The sequence below is a fragment of the Lissotriton helveticus genome, chromosome 3_1, assembly GCF_964261635.1.
Source record: "Lissotriton helveticus chromosome 3_1, aLisHel1.1, whole genome shotgun sequence".
NCBI lineage: Eukaryota > Metazoa > Chordata > Amphibia > Caudata > Salamandridae > Lissotriton > Lissotriton helveticus.
In genome coordinates, this window is record NC_136061.1 from 1,656,408,801 (window position 1) to 1,656,430,773 (window position 21,973).

At 45.2% G+C, this 21,973-nt stretch overlaps 1 protein-coding gene across 1 annotated transcript in view; it reads left to right on the plus strand.

The window, feature by feature from the left end:
• ZNF148 (zinc finger protein 148) overlaps nucleotides 1–21,973 on the plus strand; it is a 171,343-nt gene that overhangs the window by 89,742 nt on the left and 59,628 nt on the right. Inside the window, exon 4 of the mRNA XM_078682438.1 lies at nucleotides 11,120–11,243. Within this exon, the coding sequence (XP_078538564.1) occupies nucleotides 11,120–11,243 (124 nt within the window). The remainder of the gene's footprint in view (nucleotides 1–11,119; nucleotides 11,244–21,973) is intronic.

A 21,973-nucleotide genomic window follows, 5' to 3' on the forward strand; every position in this document is an offset into this window, starting at 1 on the left:
CAGAAAGAAGCTTGACCTGCAACACGAGTGACTTCAAGGGCCCCATCGCCCTGCATCTCTGAAAGGTACTGTTTGCGGGTCTTCCCGACACCGTAGTTGGCCTGCGACCCCGCGTTCAGCCAGAAATGTTTTTGGATTTGTTGTTCACGACGCCGTGATAGCCTCGGACTTAGCTATCGACATCAAGGAACTATTTTTAAAAGCATATTTTGATAAGTGAAGATTTTGGAGTATATTATTGTGGATTTTTATTGTATGTGGTCTTGTCTTAAGTATATAAAAATTGGATATTTTTATAAACTCGTGTGGTGTCCTTCTGTAATGCGTACACTGTTTTACTGTTGGTTATGTGCAAATGCTTTACACACTTCCTCTAAGATAAGCCTGGCTGCTTGTGTCAACCTACCAAGGGGGTGAGCAGAGGTTATTTTAGAAATGTAACTCCCTTATCCTGACTAGAGTGGTGGTTTCTGCCTCGCTTTGGCCCAAGTCTCAGCTAGCCAGAAATCCCATTTCTAACAGTCTTTCTCAATCTTCTTGGCGCTTAGACATTCCTCTTGTAATAAGAACACTTTTTGGCCAAGAAGAATTAGGTAAACTGTAAAGATTCAATGAAATGTTTGAGTTTATTACCCATTTGTAATAATTGCACAGTGTGTTTCGGTTGGCCTACCTTACCAGGTGAATGAAGCTTTGCCACCTATGGGGACTCCAAATAGTTGATTCCTTTTCCTTGTACTCCCTCTCTTCGTATTATGGTGGGAAAGCTTCCATCCTGAGTCCTGGGTTTCCAGCTCTCCTGAGCTGCTTTTTGGATTCAACCAGACCCTTCCCCCGTACTCCCACATATAGACTGTGCGGCTACAATGTTGCTGCTCAGCCTGACCTGATTGTTTCCCAGTAAAAGCACAGTACACGGACCCGGAGGCTGATTGAAAGGATTATGATGTATGGAGTGCTGGCAGCATTAAATAAGGTACAGTCTTCACAATAGAGCGCCATGTATTTAAGAAAGGATTCTGATGGGCCCCTCGAGCTGTACAGATAGAAGAGTTGCCTGAAGACGTACAGGTTTGCTTTTACTTCACCCTTGACATACTGTATTTGTGCTTGTCCCTGTTGCCTGTATTAATAGTGGGTTTTTTGTAATAAAAAAAGCTAAACCTTTTGTTAATATTCGAAAACATACATCCACAAATTGCCACAAGGACTGTTATAAATAGGATATGAAAAGAATCCTCTGGGAGAAACTCCTTAGCCCACAAACCTGAATGCATAATCATACCACATTTAATGCTGATATTCGAAACATCTCAAATAATGCTCCCTTCCTTCAGGAAAATGAGAATTAATAGCCCAGAAAAGCAAATGAGGTCTGTCCTCATCATACTTGGGGAGACGAAGCATCGGGACCTGACTTCAAAGCTGCTATGCCAGAAGACTATTGTGTACACAGGCAGGACCGCATAGCAACCACAAAAGGTGGTGGCATCGCTATAATATACCGCAACAGCTTGCGAGTAAAAGCCATCGATCTAAAACATGCGAGCTGTGAGGCTCTTGCCTTTACTGTTACGCTTACCACCAATCAAACATTCACGGGTACTCTTGTATACCGACCCCCAGGCTCTCGCAAGGCATTTTTGTCTCAACTTCATCAACTGAGTGAACTAGCTGCTGAGCACAAATATTTTACCATATTAGGCGATTTTAACTTTCACTTAGAATCGTTGACAGATAATGACACGATCCAGCTTACTACGGATCTATCTGCGGTAGACCTTGGACAACTGATAATGGATCCAACACACAAGGCAGGACACACGCTCGAGGGTATTTTTACCAACAATCCTCACATTACCGTGAATAAAACACTACCCCTCACATGGTCTGACCACTCTGCTATCTTATTTGACATCAAGATCAAAACTAGGGCATGTAAAGATACATCACAAAATCCCTTTCAAACCACCAGAGATTGGAGAAATATAGATTACATTCATCTAGATCAGATTCTCACTGATGCTTTCACGGACACAGACAGGGACATGGACCCAAACACGGCTGCCACCACATATACTTCCATCCTGGAAGGGACATTTCAAATACTGGCGCCCCCCAGAAGATCTAAACGTAATAGAAAAACTCCATCGGCCCCTTGGTTTACTGAACAACTCAGGCTACAGCGTCAACATTGCCGCAATCTAGAACGTCATTGGCGCAAACAGTACAATCCATCAGATAAAACAATATACAAAGCTGCACTCCTAGACTATAAGCAGAAAATAGCCATAGGAAAAAACATCTTCTATACCACCCAAATAAACCAGGCAAAATGCAGCACGAAAAAACTGTTTGAAGTTGTCAACCACCTTGCAGAACCCACAAATCCACCGATTGAATCATCACAAACTCTATGCAACACATTAGCTGAGTTTTTTTCTGACAAGGTGACAGCCATATTCAACGATTTTACTCCCAACCTTCATGGCATTTCATCCACGAACATGCAATCAAACCCGAATTCATCAACACTTACGGAATTCACCAAGGTACATCCTCAACGTATTCACAAGCTTATCCCAGCAATCAAGTCGGGCTCCCCTCTGGACCCTTGCCACGCTTCCATACTACACACCGTCCCAGATACCATTACTGTACCATTGACACACATCTGTAACATCATGTTTTCAACTGGGACTTATCCCAATATCTGGAAGAACATCATAATCAAACCACTCCTAAAGAAATCATCGCTTGATCCATCCATGCCCTCCAGCTACCGTCCTATTGCATCATTGCCATTTCCAGCTAAGATCTTTGAATCTGTCATGAACGAACAACTGTCTGACTATATTCAAAACAACGACCTATTAGATGATACACAGTTCGGTTTCCGACAAGGACATGGGACCGAAACTGCACTGATTAAGGCCGCTGATGAAATAAGAACAATAATGGACAATGATGGACAGGCTGTCCTGATTCTGCTGGACCTATCGGCGGCTTTCGACACGGTCGATCACTCTACTCTGATCGGCCGTGTCGAGGCCATTGGTATCAAACACAAGGCCAAGGACCTCATTGCATCCTTCCTGGCCGACCGCAAACAGGCAGTTAAGTTGGGCTCATTCACCTCTCCGACGTTTACCCTCCCCTGTGGTGTCCCACAGGGTTCCTCGCTAAGTCCGACCCTCTTTAATATCTATGTTTCGGACTTGGCGAGGGTAATAAAAGCATACAACATCAACTTAACTACATATGCTGACGATACACAGTTGGTACTATCCATACATAAAAATGGTTCCACCATAGCGGCAAACTTCAAGGATGGCATGCGGGCCATCAGCAGTTGGATGGCCTCCAATTGTCTTAAACTGAACTCTTCAAAAACCGAAGTAATGTTGTTCGGTAAGGTTCAGCCTATTTGGTCTCCCTTATGGTGGCCAGAGGAAATGGGCACTCCACCTGAACTGGTCAGCAAAGTTAAAAACTTAGGAGTAATATTCGACGACAAACTCCTTTTTCATCACCATGTGAACTCCGTAGTTTCATCATCTTTTAACATTTTACGAAAAATTAAGAAACTTTTGCCTTATCTTCCCACCACTACAGGCAAAACCCTAATTTCAACGTTGGTGTTTTCTCGCACCGACTATTGTAATGCCCTCCTCCTTAATGCGCAAGAGAAGGTTATTTCAAAACTTCAAATGATTCAGAACGCCTCGGCAAGAATACTATTGGGCATTCCAAAATTCACCTCTGTTTCCAAACACCTGGCTCAACTGCACTGGCTCCCGGTTAGGAGTCGAACCAAGTTTAAGTCCTTATGCATTGTTTATAAGGCAGTAAATAACATAGGACCAAAATTTCTTAGTGACTCCCTCAAGCCTCTTCCAACCCCCAGAACTTTACGTTCGAATACTGCTCACCTGATTCAAATCCCCAGAACAAGGAAAGTTAACTGGGGAGTCAGACGTTTCATCATTGCAGCTGCAAAGCTATGGAATTCTCTCCCTCTTAAAATAAAAACCAGTCCTACACTGATCATCTTCAGAAAACAACTAAAGACATGGTTGTTTTCTCAGTGACTCATTAGCTACGGCTAACATAAAATTACTGCATCAATATCTTTAAATTACTGGGACTAGACTTAGCTCACAGCGCCGAGACACCCATGGGTAATTGCAGCGCTTTAAAAATTGCACAAATAAATAAATAAATAAATACTATTAAAAAGAAGCTGTGATAGCGTATCAACACAACAGGCTTTTCACTATTTTCAGCTTTTGTTTGGAAGATTCATCAGGAAAGGTTTTGCCAGCCTTGCTCCTGAGTAAACTGCGATTTTCCTCCCCAGCAGTCACCTGCAGTTTTGCCTGGAACAGAACATTGGTTTGATCCTCCAATTGAACAAATTACTTTTCTAGTTAACGCAGATAATAACGACTTCTTGCTGCTGTTAAGCATGCATCTTCCCCACGGAGCACAGTACACTACCCATTGATCTTTCAAGTCTCCATGTTCCTCTAAAACATGCCAACCAGATTCTGATGTGAGTCATCTTTGGGTTTTCCAGCTCATTGTTGAAATCCACACCTTTTGTTAGTGGCCTGCTGCTGTTTCCACATTATCCACGTCCACCTGACTCGCTTCCATCTTCTGCAGTGCTACTTTGGTAGCAGAGATCCCTTCAAACTTGGTGATATTTCAATCTGCACTATTTTAATGCATTCTTCGCAATAAGGGCAACAGAGCCTTCTCCCCTCTAGACCAAACAGCGAAATAATTACTTTGGTCACAATCTCCCACTCTTGCACTTTCAGGAGCAAGGGACTATGAGAAAAAGTAAGATTCCAAACAGGCGTGGTCCTTTCTTTGTTGTAGACTGTTAGGTACCATGGTGTGGTTTACCCATTGTTCACTTAGCTCAGTGTTTGTCACTGGCCCATGCTACTTGTGATAGTGAGGTTTACAGCACTCTGCCCTTGTGCGATCTCACACCAAACACAGGACAGTCCATCTGTACAGAAAGGGATTTATTTCGTAAATGCTCAAAAGTAAGAGGGGGCACATTAGATCAAATACATTTGTAATACTAAATAGCAGCCCCTTTATTCTATAAAGACAACAAATCACTCATTAGAAAGAGAGAATAGTTGATATTTCGTACAGAGTCATCCGCGGGCTCTTGGTAGTCTGTGCTAACTAGAGATCATACTATACAACAATATGCAGTGTTCCCAACCTCGTTTAAGAAGGAAAAAAAGTCCAAAATAGGGCCTCTGAAAAGCATCAACCTTCCGGAATCTTGTTGCCCAATTGACTATTACATTCACTCCAGAATCATCTCATGGCCACATGTTCAAATCTCGGTGGGTCCACTATGCATGTCATCGTCTCGAAGTTGGTTAACAATAAACACCTGTTACTCAGTGCCACGGTCCCCAAGGAATTAAATTATGTATGTATTTATGTTTGTATGTATTTGGTTTTTCTACACCTCAAACCCAACCAAAAGGCAGCGTAGCACTATACATGGTAACATACAAGCATAAAGTCAACAAGTATTAAAAAAGTAAGCTGGATTGTGGATGGTAAATTTATTGTATCTTTCAATTAAAAAGCCATGCACTTGATAGCTAATCCTGTTCAGCCGGGCCACTGACAATCTCCCTCCTCAAAACGTTATTATTCTTTTTTATTTGGTAAAACAACACCACCTGCGCCCATAACTGAAGCTGATCTGAAAGAAAGCAAAGTGGGGATTACTTCTTTGGGCAAAGCTTCTGCTTATTTACGAGAGGAGTAAGCGTGAGGGAGCCTGCATATTCCTATCCTTTGTACACTACCACCGCTGCAGCTCCAATTTCTGACTAACCTCGTCTGCCTTAATCGAAATCTATCCCAGTACCACTGTAAATATTTCCCAGTACCCTTACTATTTCTGTGAATTAGAGTGATTAACCAACAAGAATAAGATGATGCTACTAATGCCATCAACGAGAGCTTAGTTCGGTTGAGACCCTCCCATGGGTAGTGAGTACACAACCACATCTGAACCTGATAGAAAGCAAAGGCACAAGAAAAAAATCTCAGTTTAATTGGCCATAGAAGAACCTCAATAAAAGTGTAGACCGGGCCTTACTTAGTGCCCATATGTCCCTCAGGCTAGAGATGAATATTTGACTTACAGGAAGTGAAGTAGAGAAAAATTCAACAGTCCTATGATGTATCATCCAAAAAAGATGGAAGAACTTTGTTTGGATAAAAGCACAGGAATTCAGCCACCTGGCAGCACAGGTTTACTTGGAACGTAACCTTAGGGTAATTTTACAGATTCAAAAGCCAAAGAAGCTTAGTAAGTTTAGAAAACATACCAGGGAGGATTAATGTTTCTGAAAATAAAAGAATAGTCTGAGGTAGACAAGGATGTAGAGGTGTTTTATTAGTCTCCTTAAAGAAATGTTACTTAAAAGATATACTTTTATTCCTCTTGATGTTGCAATATTGCACTCCGAAAGTGATTCTTTCAGACTCAATCCCCAGCAACAAAGACCTAGGAAGATCTGGTTGTTGTTGACTTCTTTATTTACTCTGTTATACAGAAGATACTAACAGTTACTTAAATTGAAAATAGTCTAGGTCAGCGGCTATGGCTACTTCTTGTCCTTGGAATAGGCAGTGGGATTTGAAGCAAAGGCTGGAGGTTTTTAGGTAACTCCGAACAACTGTCCAGATTCCCAATTTTTTTCTTTTTCCTTGAGTACTAGATTATGATGCACATCATACTCAATACAGAAGACATACAAGAGCTTTTGGTAGGTTTGAGCAGAGGAGAACTCAATATGGTGGTCAGGGAGTGGGGGTATAGCATTTTGCAGGCACAATTGGAGATGCCGTGATTGATACAAAATGGGAAAAGCTGCACAATAGATTTGACTGGAGTGGTAGTTGCTGGCGGATGTTTCACAGTGTGCATTTTGAACATAAGATGGGGAGCAATATTCTCTCTAAGTTAATTCTCTGGTATTATCTTTGTTACAGATGATGGGTCTAGCCTGGCAATCATGGCTCCTAAGCTTTCATCTCTTCCTTCTTACTTTTTTTTCTAAATTGTTACTCTTTCAGAAATTTCCTAAGGCATGTCTGCGTGCTAACAATCTCCTAGACTCCATGCTTGGTCTGAACCTAACCCAAGGGGTTAGGGGCCCCACACACTTAGCAGGCCACACGTTGGACCTGGTCTTTTCTAACTGTGGTGGCCTCAAAGTGCTTCCCTCCTTGCCACTCACATGGACTGATCATTTCTTGATTCCATTTGAATTGACCTTTTCTCAGCCGCCCAATCTTACATCGAAAATAAGAGAACAGGGTAGAAAATGGCATAAGGTCTCATGCAAGGCCGTGGAACAAATTTATGCGACTAGGTCAGGTCCACTGTCAGGAGACCTTAATGCAGAGGTACTTAAATTCAATAATGATCTGGCTGCCGTTATTGATCAAATTGCGCCAATGCAGCATCTTGCCTCCCTTAGATCCAAGCCGTCTGCACCATGGTTCACACCGGAATTACGGGAGGAAAGAAGCAAATGTAAAAAAATGGAGCGCATATGGCGCCGGACTTACGACTCAGGGGCCAACGCTCTCTATAGATCGGCTCTTAAAAAGTTTCATAAACTTAAGCGCAGTACCTTGAAAGACCATTTTGCAGAAAAAACTATACTGGCAGAAAACTCTACTAAGGCTCTCTTTAAAATTATTAAAGAATTCACTAACCCCTCCGCCTTGACCTGCTCCACCGTCCCGAGTCAAGCACTCTGTGATGGTCTGTCAGACTTTTTTCACGAGAAAATTGCAAACATTACTGCAACTATCAGTCAGAACCGAGTAATTGTAGCTGCAGATAAAGGGATGATACCCGAGGAAGAGCTGACCTCTTTTAAAACCCTAACTGAAGAATATGCTCTGTCTCTGTTCTTAAAATGTAAATCGGGCTCCCCGCTTGATCCGGCCCCGGCCCGGATTCTGAGCGATATGGCCCAGCTGTTGATCTCCCTTTTGTTGGAAATCTGGAATAACTCCCTTCGCTCTGGCTTGTTTCCCTCCCTGTGGAAGCAGGCGATGGTGATCCCTATCTTGAAAAAGGCGGATGCCGACCCTGTCTGCCTCAGCAATTATCGGCCCATCTCACTCCTCCCCAAGCCAGCTAAGGTTCTAGAGAAGGTGGTACAGGAACAACTGTCTGAATTCCTAGAATCTAACCAGTTGCTACACGACTCCCAGTCAGGCTTTAGGCCTGGCTTTAGCACTGAATCGGCACTATTGGAAGTATCTGAATCAATTCGCGAGTGTGTGGATAGGGGTGAGGAGGCTATGTTGGTCCTCCTCGACCTATCCGCAGCGTTCGATACGGTCGCACATGACATCTTGTTGGACCGTCTCCGCGAGGTGGGTATCGGAGGCACTCCACTCGCCTGGGTGAAATCCTTCCTGAAGGATAGATCGCAACAGGTTTTCCTCAGGCCGTATCTCTCCACTGAGAAACCATTGACATGGGGAGTCCCGCAGGGTTCGGCACTAAGCCCGCTATTCTTTAACATCTATCTTGCCCCACTTGCTAAAGTGGTGGAATCCTGGGGGGTCAGAGTGATCTCTTATGCTGATGACAGGCAGCTTGTGTTTTCATTTAAAGATCACTCTGATAACGACATGGCAAATTTCCGTCACTGTCTGGTGAACATCGCCTCTTGGATGTCCACCAACAATCTTAAATTAAATACAGATAAGACGGAGGTCCTATTCTTTAATCAGAAATCCCCAATTCCAGCCAATATCTGGTGGCCGTCAGAACTCAACCCCCCTCCGAAGCCAGTAGTGTCTGCCCGTAACTTGGGTTTCCAATTTGACACGACCTTGTCTTGTAAAGCCCAAGTCAACAAAGTTGCAGCTCTATGCTTTGGAAAACTCCGCTTGATCAAAAAAATCGTCTCCTTTCTTCCACCTGATTCAAGGAGGACGGTGATTCATGCCCTAATAACGTCTCACCTGGACTATGCAAATAGTCTGTATGTGGGAGCCCCGGCGTACCTCATCCATCGACTACAGACAGTGCAGAATGCCGCGGCTAGGCTGATTTGTAACATCCCTTATCGCCATTCCATCACACCGTATTTGGCTAAACTGCACTGGCTGCCGGTGCGCTACCGCATACAGTTCAAAGCCCTGGTCCTTGCCTTCAGGGCTCTCAATGGGCGAGGCCCTGCATACTTGAGGCATAGACTTAAAATTACGCAATCAGTTCAGGATCTCAGATCCAGTCATCTTCGCCTGATGCATGCCCCATGCTTCCGTCTTGCACGTACTGGGGGCCGGGCCTTTGCGGTGGCCACGGCTAAACTCTGGAATCATCTACCTACGGAGCTCAGATTTACCACCTCAGAGTCTCTGTTCCGGAGAAAACTCAAGACATGGTTCTTCTCCATAATCTAGCTATCATTTATTTCCTCCGGTTGCCGTGTGTCTGCAGCGCCGGGACACTCCTGTTGGGGGTAGCCGCGCGCTTTATAAGCTCCAAAATAAATAAATAAATATTCATGCTTGTGCAATTTTGACCCAACCTAACCGGTAACGCAGTGGTCTGGTTATGAAAGAGATATTGTGTGATTACCAGCAATACAGAGGGGCTTGTAGCCCACCATGGCTTGTCGCTGGTTGGCTTTACTGTCACTCATCTGCCTTCTTCTTATTCGATGGCTTGTCTTGTCCATCATGTATCTGTCCATCCTGTGAAGCCATACCAATTTACTTGTATTTTTTTTTCGACAGCTCACTTTCAGTGTCCGAAGCACTCCACAAGAGTGGATTTGTTTTCCAGCTGTCTCTCTTGCGTGCTTCTTCCCACTCCATATTGCGGTCTGTCGCCTGTGTGCTTCTCTCCCATCCCTTTCGATGATATGATGCATGCACCCTTGTGTGCTTCTCCCCTCTGTATTGCTTTCTTACCCGTGTGCTTCACCCAGGTCCATGTTAATCTCTCTCTGGGTCACCAGTTAGCTTCCTCCCCATGCTCCACTGTGCTTTTCTCCACCCCCCACTCATGTCCTTTGTGTTTCTTCCCCCTACCCACTTTAAAACCAATTCGCATCATGGGTTTTTAAAAAAAAGAATTAAAAAAGATTATTCAACCATGCTGCACCTCATCGAGGATGCTCTACAATATCATTGAACATCATCGGCAAAGCCAGTAGGTCCCAAAGGGGAAACTAATTGCACTGTTTATGGGCTGGATATTGGCTGCAAATCAGACCCTTAGTTTGGTCAAGGAAGGATGAGAAATATTTTCTGCTTGACCCATATAGCACCTTCTTTTCTGCCTCCTGCAAGTTTAACCCCTTAATTGCTGCCGTCGGCCAACGGTCGTCACGGCCACTACCTCCCCAGTGCTGCGCACGACCGTTGGACGTCCATTCAGCACTAGTTCCAATGGACAGCGCAGCACTGGGGAGGTTTATTTACAAGCTCTAAAGGGGTTAAATCTTAATGTCACTTTGAAAGGAGTGGAGTCTGGATTTTGGAGTAAGTGCAAGTTACTGGGCATACTGTCTCTAGTACTAGTTCTGCCCTCCTCGTGTCACTGGGAACCCGCACATTCTTGCCCTTTCTATTACCTCATCATAGGTGCAGAGAAAAACAAATGAAGTCTGGGGAAGCATGCAGCTTTTCTGGTTCTGGTAAAGTTAATCCTGTGCATAAGGGTAGCTACTCTTTAGGTACGAGTAGCCATCCTAACCATATGGTATATGATGGTTGTAAGACTAAGACTACAAGAGTCTCTGTTGTGAGCTAGCTGTACTAATACATTTTGTGTTCCAACCTGAAGAACAAATCCTGATAAAAACGCATCTCTAAACATGAAATGCAGGGCACGAGCTGAGAAAACAGACCCACTGTTACTCTCCGGCTTCACTTTGCCACATTTTCACATACTCTCACACTGTACTTTCTCCTCTCTGTCACTCGCTTTCTAATTGGTGTGTATAATTTGTGCAGTATCATATTCGTCTGGTTGTGCAAAATTAAAATGCTGGAAAATATAACTGTGGTTTCTCTTTGGTAGATCTTAACTATAAACGAGGATGGGTCACTTGGTATGAAAATCCCCAAGTGTCATATCTGTGAGCACTGCAACGCTGCCTTTAGAACCAACTACCATTTGCAGAGACATGTCTTCATTCACACAGGTACTGCTGACGTGTACAACTGTGTATTGCTCTATGAAGCACGTTATTTATTGAATAACTTGTTTACATGTGTGTGTATTACATTGCTAAGACGGTAGGCAACTTGGCATCTAAGCTTAATAAAAATTTGCACCAAACTGTCAAAGAACACAAACAACAAAGCCAGCTACAGCACCCAAATGTATATGTTTTCATGTCAGCAGTCTTAAATTATTAGCTAGGCTTGTCCTCTGTTCAAATCAATACGTATTGTCCAGCACTTTAGAATCAAACATTTTTATTATGCGGTTAGAACATCGTAGAACACAGCCCAGCTGCCTACATCGACTCGCCGGCAGGGCGGATTCACACAATGGTTAAATACAGCGTTCGGGTCTACATCCCTGAGGCCAACCCCGCGCAATTGAGGAATCACCACCACCTCACTGGAAGCATATTGACCGCTTTTCGGGGAGAGAACTCAAAAGAACATCAAAACAAGACCCCCCACCTACCCACCCCCCACCCACCCCATGCCCCCCTTGTCCAGCACTTTAAAACCTGGTTGGGTGGCGTTTGAGTGAACACATGCTTCTAGGTTATATTCCTCTTAAGCTAAGGATTAATTTGAAAAAGTATCTCTGTAAACCAGCTGGCTATAAATAGACAGTATCTGGGTTTTTGTAAGTCAAATGTTAACCAAGTAACTCCTGTGGAGATGTAGAAATTAAACATTACTCTATGAGATTGTGAATGTCATTTGTCCTATTCATGATCTAAAAAGTAAGTAAATTCCAGATTAGTTTCACTTGATAACGGCTACGGAAAGGGTGAGGTAATACTCTACTCCAAAGTTTGAAGAAATTCATGGTCCGACGTTGGCTGATGCATTTAAGCACTTATTTGTGTGTTTACAAAGTGATGGACTAAGAACCTAACAATTGAGCTTTTAGCTTAAAATACAAATGTACATTCTTTGTCGAAGCTTAGAAATATAACCACCTTTTATCAGTAACTAAAAATAAAAACTGCTTTGCAAAAAATCAAAGGTGGTATATGTTGGTCCTTTCATATTCCTCTCTACTTCACCCCCATTTCTTAAGTTACTCTTTTTTTTTAACCAACCTCCTTATCTCTCCAATTTATAGAATAAGATCTCTGCCTCAAAAGGCATCAAGCTTACCATGTGACTTTTGTTGTGAACTGGGCGCAAACTAAGTGTTTTAGCCAGACAAATGTGGGCATAATGAGGTAACCAAAGTATTGATAGCCCGCCACTTTCTTGTTCAGATTTTTCAATAACAGAGAAATAGTATGTCTTTTTGGTGTGAGCATTGAGATAAATGGTATGGCTTTTGGTGTGCTCATTGGGAAGGTAAATCCAGTTTACGTTTTTTTAGTGCTTATTGGATGTTGAAGAACAGCTTTTGAATGTGAACCTGTGTGTTTCTGTAGTATTGAACTTTTCTTGACCTTGTTTTTAATGTTTAACATGCAACTTTCAGTGCTTGTAACTAATCTCTGAGCCCGCTTATCCTAAATTGCCCTTAAATTGCCCATTGCCCTTTCCATTCCCTGAAGTGTGTCTCCATGTGTACTGTGTTTTAAGCACTTGATGGTGTATATCCATATTTTTCAGCTGTTTTTGTTCCCCTTCATTTTGAAAAATACTTGTCCAAACAACAGCATGTCTCCAAAATATCATTTATAATCATTGATCCGAGCCCTGAAGGATGGAGCAGATACTGAGAACTGTCAGCCTGGAGCCCTACTGCCTGCTCCATCTTTCGGACCTTGTTACCTACATGTGAATTTTGGCATTTTGTCCCTTGAGAAATGGGCGTTATCTAGTCTGAAATGCACTGGGGACACCACGGAAAGTGTTGCTTAAATGTAATAATTTACTCTGGTGCACTGTCAGGCATACAGCTGTTACTCTGTACTCCTAGACCTCCCTACAATAGTGCATGTTCTTTGATGGTGACCTTCAGACCCTCCCTATTTTTGGCCAGGAAGGTGTCACTATTTTTATACAACTCTAAAAATCCCTGTATTTGGCATGCTACTTCCTGTCTTTGTGTTGGTTTCTTAAGTGCTCCTTCAAGAACCACTTATATGACTTCCTTTCAGGTTAAGATTCTTCCAGTTCAGCAATATGTGGATGTTGACTGACAGAGATATGCCTACAATCTATTGTACCTCATCTAGCCTCTGTTCTCTAACAAAGACATGATTGATTCATGTATACGTTCTGCGCACCAAATAGAACTAAGAATAGTTCTTCTCAGAGTCATTAAAATGTCTCCAGGCATTTGTTTGCTAGAGGTCCTTACTTAGTGATTTGATTTCTTATTTGCCGCTCTAGTAGCAGAGCCCTGGGGGCTAGATCTATCATGCCATGTTTCAGACTAAATTAAAGTTGCCTTCTACAATGGGTTTCCCCTTGAGTAGGTGACTTAAATATCCTATAGTTTCAACGATAAAGATAATTGCCCTATAATGGGGGTAAGTAAATTGAGCAAGATAAGTTTGATACTCGTGTAATTGATTTGATCCAGGATATACCTGCCTGCATGTCCCTTTTTTGTAGGATAGGCTTCAGTAGAGGGGTCTGTTCTTTTGTACTAGTAGAGTGTGAGTTCAAAATGTGGATAGGGTAAAATCTCTTCTTTAGTGTGTTACCAACTCGCCTCCATCCTAAGCTCGGCTTCTGGCAAACGTCTAGTCTAAGTTTCCTCTCAAGTAGTGCCATAGTCTTTGCACTAATTAGTCGAGTGGTGTCCTTTATGATCAAGCAGATTAGCTCACAAGTTTCTCAATAGATATTTGGACCCCAGAGAAGCCAAGCTGAATCTAAAAATGCCCCACTGAGCGTGTGAGATGCCTATGCCTCTCTCTCCCCCAACACAGTAAAATACAGCCTAGAACCAGTACATTTCTAACACAGTGCAACACAATGTATATAAAGCAAGTAAAATCCTTGCCCTTCAGACTGTGTCCTCCCTCTCTCTTTCAGTTGGTAATGGGTTCCCTTATTCCCCCTGGAGGCACAACTGCCTTGGCGCACTTCTAATGCCATTTAGGCGGAGAAGTGTATGAAAGAGCACTACAGAAAACTGAAAACGAAGGATACAAGATGAGAGTCTGGGTCTGACTCTGAGACTACCTTTTCAACTTAAACTCATTACCGTTATTAATATTGTAACATGACAAAGGTAGACCCCCTTATCATTACCTAACACCAAATGTTTACTCCCCTCTGGAAAAGGCTTTGACCATCATCCACCTTTAAGATCTGATCATCTGCAACATCTCTTTGCATAAATCCCTCGCTTGATGACACTACTTTGCCTGAGCTTCTTTGAATCGTTGAGACCCAGATTGTCCCTTCGCTACATGTTGTTGGTCTCTTTGGTGCTTTTCTGAAGTCTGGCTCTTGATATTTTTCTCAATAACCTGCAATGGTCAGTAGTTTTATAGCTTCAGCCACAGAATCTACTATTACTTTGTCCAGTCATCTAAATTTGAGGCCTTCTGTGAAAGACCATCAGTATTGTTTCTGTCTTGCTTTGAGGTCCTTTACCACCAGCTGATATTGCCACCTCTTATCAAATGCTGCATCTGCTTGATCCTCCAACTGCGCCATCTGGCAGCCACTGTAGAGTATGTGAGGTTCTAATCTACCAACCTTTAGTAGTTGCACGTTCAATGATTAATAGCAAAGCTTTGCCACTGTTTCTTCTGGGCAGTCACTTATTGTGTTTGACATCTACACTCTGCACCCTCTGCATGCTAACACTGAAGGATTCCGACTTTCCTAAGACTTTTTTGAAGAGCCACTGAATGTATACTCGTATATCTTATACGTTTCTCTCAAGATTCTAATCCTAATAATATCCCTTCCAGGTTAGTTTTCTAAGTATTTGCCTTCATCAGAGTGTAAGGGGAGGTATAATCCTCGTCTCTGAGTCCTTAATAGAATTGAAACTTTCTGTTACGACAGCTAGGACATTTTGTATTCTATGTCCGGGCTGGAGGCTAGGATTATGCTAGTTCAAAGCTTGCTCGCCACGAGGTGAGCCATGTCCCACACTGGCTTGAAGTAGAACCTGTTAAAGGTAGAGTCCGAAGACCAATCAGCCGCGTTGCTGGTATCCTCTAAATGGGCACCCAGTCCAAATGCCTTTAAGGCCATAGCTCTCATGCAGAGTGAGCTCCGAAGTCCTTGAGGCTTATGCCTGCCTCTTGCATAACCCACCTAACCAATCTGGCTATGGTGGGGGAATACACTGCTCTAAAAGGTTTGCGAAGGGCAATAAGAAGTTTGTGCTTCCCTGGCGGTCGCAACTCGTCTGTCATCTCCTCATAGGCTTTCAAGCAACGGACTAACAACAGCTTAGGGGAATCCGGGAACTCCAGATATGAGATTACTCTTGTGTGACACTTAGTCCTTCTATGCAAAGTGAAAGTCACTCCAGACGGAATAAACATCCTTGAGGTGATATCCAGAGCTCTAACATCCGACACGCGCCTACAAGAAATTAGGCAGAGTAGCGTAGCCAGCATAGCCGACAGTTCCTTTCGTGACAAAAAGTCACATCCCATAAGGCGGAATACCGAGGTTCTGGAGGTAAAGAAAGTCTAATGCCTCGGAGAAGCTTGCACACGAGGGGATGTTCCCCAATCGCAGCATTATTAAGTGACCGGTATCCTGCCGAGTTGGGCAAACGATAAGTGTTTATAACCCTTTAGGCTAATCCACTAGAGGCTAGGTGAGCCAAAGAATTCAGGATGTAAACTTCATCCGCCTCCAAGGGATTTAGACTCTGTCACAGACATCAACGGGATCATCTGCCCCAAGCGGACCTGTAACGTTTGACCGTACTGGCCACCCATGCCTTAGACATTAATTCCTCAGCCGTTGCCAAATGTCCCAGGCCTTCCCATCGTCCCTGGTAATACTCCACGCCATGAGCCCCTAACGAGTTCCCCAGAACCAGAGGGTGAGGAAGTCGGTCGGGGTCCAGCAGAAGATTCGGAAAGAGGGGGAGTAGGATTGGATCATCCAGCGGTACTGGAAACCAGACTTGAGATCTCCAAAGAGGGGTGAGTATTACCACCTCTGCCTTCTACCTCCTGACCTGAGCTGTCACTCATGTGATCTTCATGAAGGGGGGGAAAGCGAACCCCATCTCCTGACTCCAATCCTGGAGAAAAGCGTCCGTGAACGCTGCCAATGGATCCGGTTTCCAACAGCAAAACCGAGTGAGTTGATGGTCGAGCCTCGAGGCGAACAGATCTATTGAAAAGGGATCCCAAAGGTCGTTCAACCTTCGAAAAATGCTCAGGTCCAGTTTCCACAGACTGGAATCCTTGAAGATACGGGACTGAAAATCTGCCACCAAGTTCACCCGTCCGTGAAGATACTCCGACGTGACAGACACCTGATGGTCCAGACAGTACTACCAAAAACTGGCGGACAGGTTGGAGAGGGCTTTGGATCTTGTGCCCCCTAAATGGTTTATATAACTGATCGCAGAAATGTTGTCCATTTTCAGAAGAACCGATGAATGAATGGATTCTCGTGTCCAGCAGCGAACAGCGAAGGAGCCTGCCAGGAGTTCTAGGCAGTTGAAATGTAAACTCCGTTCTTCTGGTGACCACAACCCTCTTGTAGAAAATTCGCCACACATGGCCTCCCCAGCCTACTGTGCTGGTGTCGGACTCTAGCACTAAATCTGGAGCGGATCCAAAAATTGCTTAGCCGTTCCAGACCTCCATGTGCTGTAACCACCATTGGACCTCTTCTCGGGCTTCCCCGGAGAGGGTCAGCTTGTGGGAGTAGGGGCACCCTCTGCGCAGGTGCACAGCTTTGAGGCGTTGCAGGGCATAATAATGTAGGGGCCCGGGAAGGTGGCCTGGATAGAAGCGGAGAGTAGCCCTACTATTCAAGCGATATCTCTGAGAGACACTTGACTCTTGGCCAGTGACCGCCTCAGTACGTGGCGACTCTTTGAGATCTTTCTGGCCGGAAGGCTGAGCGTGGAGGACGTAGAGTCTGTCTAGAAGCCTAGAAACAATATAGATTGCGAGGGGGTGAGAACTGACTTTGTTTCGTTGACCACAAAGCCCAGGCTCTGGAGAATTTCTACCGCCATCCGAAGATGCTTAAGAAGTTGCAGCGGGCACATGTCCATCAGGAGCAAATCTTCCAAGTAGACAATCCTGAGCTCACAAACGTTCCACCACAGGTTTGAGGACCTTGGTGAAACACCAGGGGGCGAAGAAAGACCGAACGGAAGGGATGGAAATTCGTAAGTCTGCTCTTGCCAGGCAAACTGGAGGAATCGATGGTGGAGAGGCAAAACCGGAAACACAAGATAGGCATCCTTTAGGTCCAGCCGCACCATCCAATCTGAAGGTCGCAAAACATCCCTGAGGAGATGGATTTCTTCCATCTTGAAGTGGCGATAGACCAGCCACTCGTTGAACCAGCTGAGATTGATAACGGGTCGCTTGCCCCCATCTGTTTTGTCCACCAAAAATATGTTGCTTATAAAGCCTCTGGGGTGGAGTGAACAATCGCCCCTTTGGCCAAGAGGGATTCGACCTCTGCGTTTACCAAGGAAGCCTCCTGCTGGGAAAAAAGGATAGGACTGGGTCTGACCAACTGAACAGGCTCTCCCACGTTCTTTATGTGGAAACCCCGAATAGTTTGCAATATCCACAGATTCCCTGTGACTGAAGTCCATGCCTGGAAAAAATTCCCCAGCCTCCCCCTATTTTTAACTGTGAAGAAGGGAGAACACTCACTGGAGTTGGACGAGGCTACTGTTCCTCGATAACCTCTGCCCTTGCTGTGCCGGCCTCTTGTAGGGTAGGAATTGCTAAAACGGGATTGATCCTGCTATTGGCCTTGTTTGAGCCTTGCCCTCTCGGCTGTTGATTAAAAGTGCGGCCGGTCGAGCGGCCCTTACCTCGACAGGCCCCTTGGAAAACCCGGGGAAAAGCCTTTTTAATGGTGGTCGGCGCCTTGTAAAGGGGGGTAAAGGTATTAAAGTTTTTACCCAGTTCCTTGATCCAAAGAGACCTCCCTGCGCCACAGCTCCAGCCTCTGAATCCGCTAGATCGACCAAGCTTGAGGTCAACCTTCATGAGCAAAGAGCGACAACGCTCCATGGACAAGGCACAATTCGCATTGCTCAGAAAAACTATAGCTCTCTGTGCCCACCCGGAAAGGGACATTTTGGCCTCTTCATCCATGTCTAAGAACCTCGTTAGAGGACCCAAAACGTCCAGGAACTTGTCACTGGCTCGCACGCCTTGATCTATCAATCCCTTTTTTGGGATCTCTCATAAACTTTTGCAAAAATGTCGCCATGCGGGCATTAATTTCCGGGGTGAGGCCGACTGCTTTCAAGGGAAATACGTGGGAATTCTGCCCGGAGGCAGTTACGTGCCTCCTTCTCTGACGGTTTCCTGATGCGCATTGCCACATACTCAGCAACTTTATCAGCTGGGGCCCAGTCAGAAGAGTGAGGGTGGATAATTTTGTTGGGGTCAAACATGTCAGAGGCGTCGTGAGGGCGGGAGGAGGGAGCAGGTCTGGAAGGGCCGGGCTCAGCGTCCTGGTTCCCTGCGTCGTCTTGAGGGTTAGTCAAACCGCCCCCTGCTAGCGGTAAAATTGGTTGAGCAGCCAGGAAGGCCTGTTTACGCCTAGCAAAGGCACTAAGGTCTACCCCCCATATCGCGTGCGCTTTTGGCGGGGGGGGACACAGGATCTAGCATCCGGGGAAGCACAGGAGGGCCCATTTGAGGGACAGGGACCATGGGAAGGGAAGCTAGACAAGCTAGAGCTTGATCAATTTTTTCCGTCAATCTCTCCTCTAGGGGAGATATAGCTCCACCTACCGCTTTTTAGATTGAAGCATCTACGGCTTCGTAGAACTCACCATCCCAAGGGAGGTCAACCAGGGTGTTTTCCCCTGCCCGAGAATCATCTTCATAGTCCATTTCCGTGTTTTTACTATGGACACAATGAGGGAACAAAATACTACTACTAAGTTCAACTGTGAGCTCTGGGGGACAGACCTGATCGCTTTAATTACCTTGTCTCCGGGTGTCAGCCTAAATTCCAGAGCGAGAACCTCACAGTAATAGTTCAGGGCCAAGCCCCGGGCACAGGTATCTGGTGCTTGAAAAAGGATACAAAGTCTGAAAGAAAGAAATATATATTTCTGGCCTGGGACGTGCCCAGCAATAGTTAAATACTCAATACCAGACCCCAGGGGGCATAAACAGAAGGATACTGACCCAGCTGCCAAGTGCCTGACAACGGAGCGTAAAAAAATGCTGATCGGCCCACTGAAACTGACCAGGCTCGTTCGCGTGTACACCTCAATGCTCAGTGAGACTTCTTTCTCAGGCCGGAGCTCGCACAACTACGGCGCGCAGCACAAACCCTAAGGGTTTGAATGCGCGCGCCTGGCGGCCTGGCGGCGGGAGGTCCACAAGCGCACCAGAAACATCACGTAGGAGTGGAAACGTTCCCACAGCTCACAATGACAAATAACGTGGTACTTGGTCAGGAATTGAAAAGAAAAAACACGTGAGAAAAATGTGTGCGGATGCGGCAGCGAAACCCTAGGATCAAAGAGCAATCTTGTTAGCACCGGCCCAGCGCGCATACACAATTATTTCAAATACTGTAAACCGTAATAAACAACATAAAACAATCCACATTAGCACACACCAACAGCGTTTGTGAAAACACACTAAGCAAAACGTTTAAACATGACAGAAAGCACGCAGTAAGTAGCAAATAAATAGAGCCTAAGAAAATCATTTATCTTGGCTGCGCAGCAGCGAAGAAAGAGGATGAAGGGCCAGTGAGGGCAGACTATGTGGACACTGGAGTGACTTGATTGGAGGATCCAGGACTCTTCATGAGTGGACATTTTTTTTGTTTGACTACAGATTTACCTGAGGTTTCATGGGAAATGTAGTATTGCTGTTTAAATTGGCTGCTGTTAAAAATAAAATGAAGCGAGAAGGCATAATCCTCACCTCCATTCCTGACATAGAATTCAACTTGGCGTTGAGGGAGGAATGGGAAAGATTGACTGATAGGGCCATACGGAAAAGGCTTAGCCCCCTTCAGGACTTTCTGACAAGCGGGAACTTCTGGAGGGCTCATAGCGCACAAAAACGATAGTAGACATTCTATTAAGAGGCACACAAAGGTTTCTTCTGAATATGCTGTCTCCTCACCCATCAAAAGAGGTTCACTACTACTGAAAGGTACAACATCTCGCCAAGGGTGTGTTAAATCATTTGCCAATATGGGCAGTGGCACATAACAGACTGGACGATCAACCCTTGGTATATTAAGAACTGGAGAATCAGAGAGGGACACGCTGTGGGAGGCATATACTCAGTGGACAGGCAAAATCCCCGATAGTGGGAGATCAGAGGCAAAAACAGAAATCAGTGGATGATTTAGAGAGAAAGTTCCAAGAACTAGAGGTGCAGCTCCAGATTGGGACAGATGACGTCTGGATACATACATTAACTCTGATGCAGCAAGAATATAGGGATCTAGTAACAGACACTGCGGGGCGCGGCTAGGCGGCCAAGATGGAGGTCGCAGCCCGATAGAGCTCCGGATCCTCCCGGGGGTAATCACCCTGCAAGCGCGGTCCTGAAAGCGCTTACACACGTACAGGAGTAGAGCGGGTAACGCTGGTGCCCCTAATTACCTGCATTGTCCCCGACGATTGCCCTGGAACGGGGAAACATCGAGAGGCATAACTGCGGAGCGGAGTGGGCCACAGCCGGGAGCTCAGGTGGAGGCATGGCCCGCTCTCCGTGGAGCCTCATCCTGCAGGACACGACTGAGACTCCCGGTGAGGCCGCGCGACTGGAACGGTGGAGGCGGCACTTGCCCTATACGGTAGTCCGGATGAAGATGGCCAGTGGTGTACAGGCGTGTGAGACTGGGGACCCGGCTGAGAGCTGCTGAGGAGCGTGCGAAGACGAGAGACCATTATGGCGGATGAGGCCTGCTTGCACTCGATCTGGATGCGGGCCTCGTGAGTTAATTCGGACGGGTGAGCGGGACATCATAGACTGATCGACTTGAAAAGATAAAAGGAGGAGTCTGCTGTCTCTGTATTCCAGGTGTGTCTGTAACCTGTGGGTTACAGACACATCTCTGCTTTTTTTTTTTCTCACCCCTTCTGATGGATACATCTTCTTTCACATTTTTCACCCTATGAATGTTCTTCAAGGCTCCAAAATGTTTGGGAAATATTTTCCCAACAAGAACTCTCCAGGACTACCAAGTGGCACCATATGGCTTCAGCCTTGACTCTGCCCACTAGGTGCCAGCTGGCGTGCTAGTGTCCACTTCCATTTTTCTTCACCTCTGCCACGCGGTTTAAGACCTCTCTCATTGCCTCACCTACATAATTCCTCAGCATTTGGACAACAGCTAGGTCAAACGTCTCCCTTATAGGTTTTATGTTTCAAACCTGGTCACAAAAGGGACAAGAAAATGTCCTTGTCAACCTGCATGACATCTGCATGTGGTGTCCTAGCTCTGACACACCACTGCTGCGTGAAACTCCTGTTCATCGACGCACCCCAAACGTCATCTGAGAGCAGGAGTCAAAAAACGTTTTGGCCAGTTTTTTGCAAGGATATTCCTTCGCATTCAGGTAGTTTTTTGGACAGGGAATGATCTCCCAAAA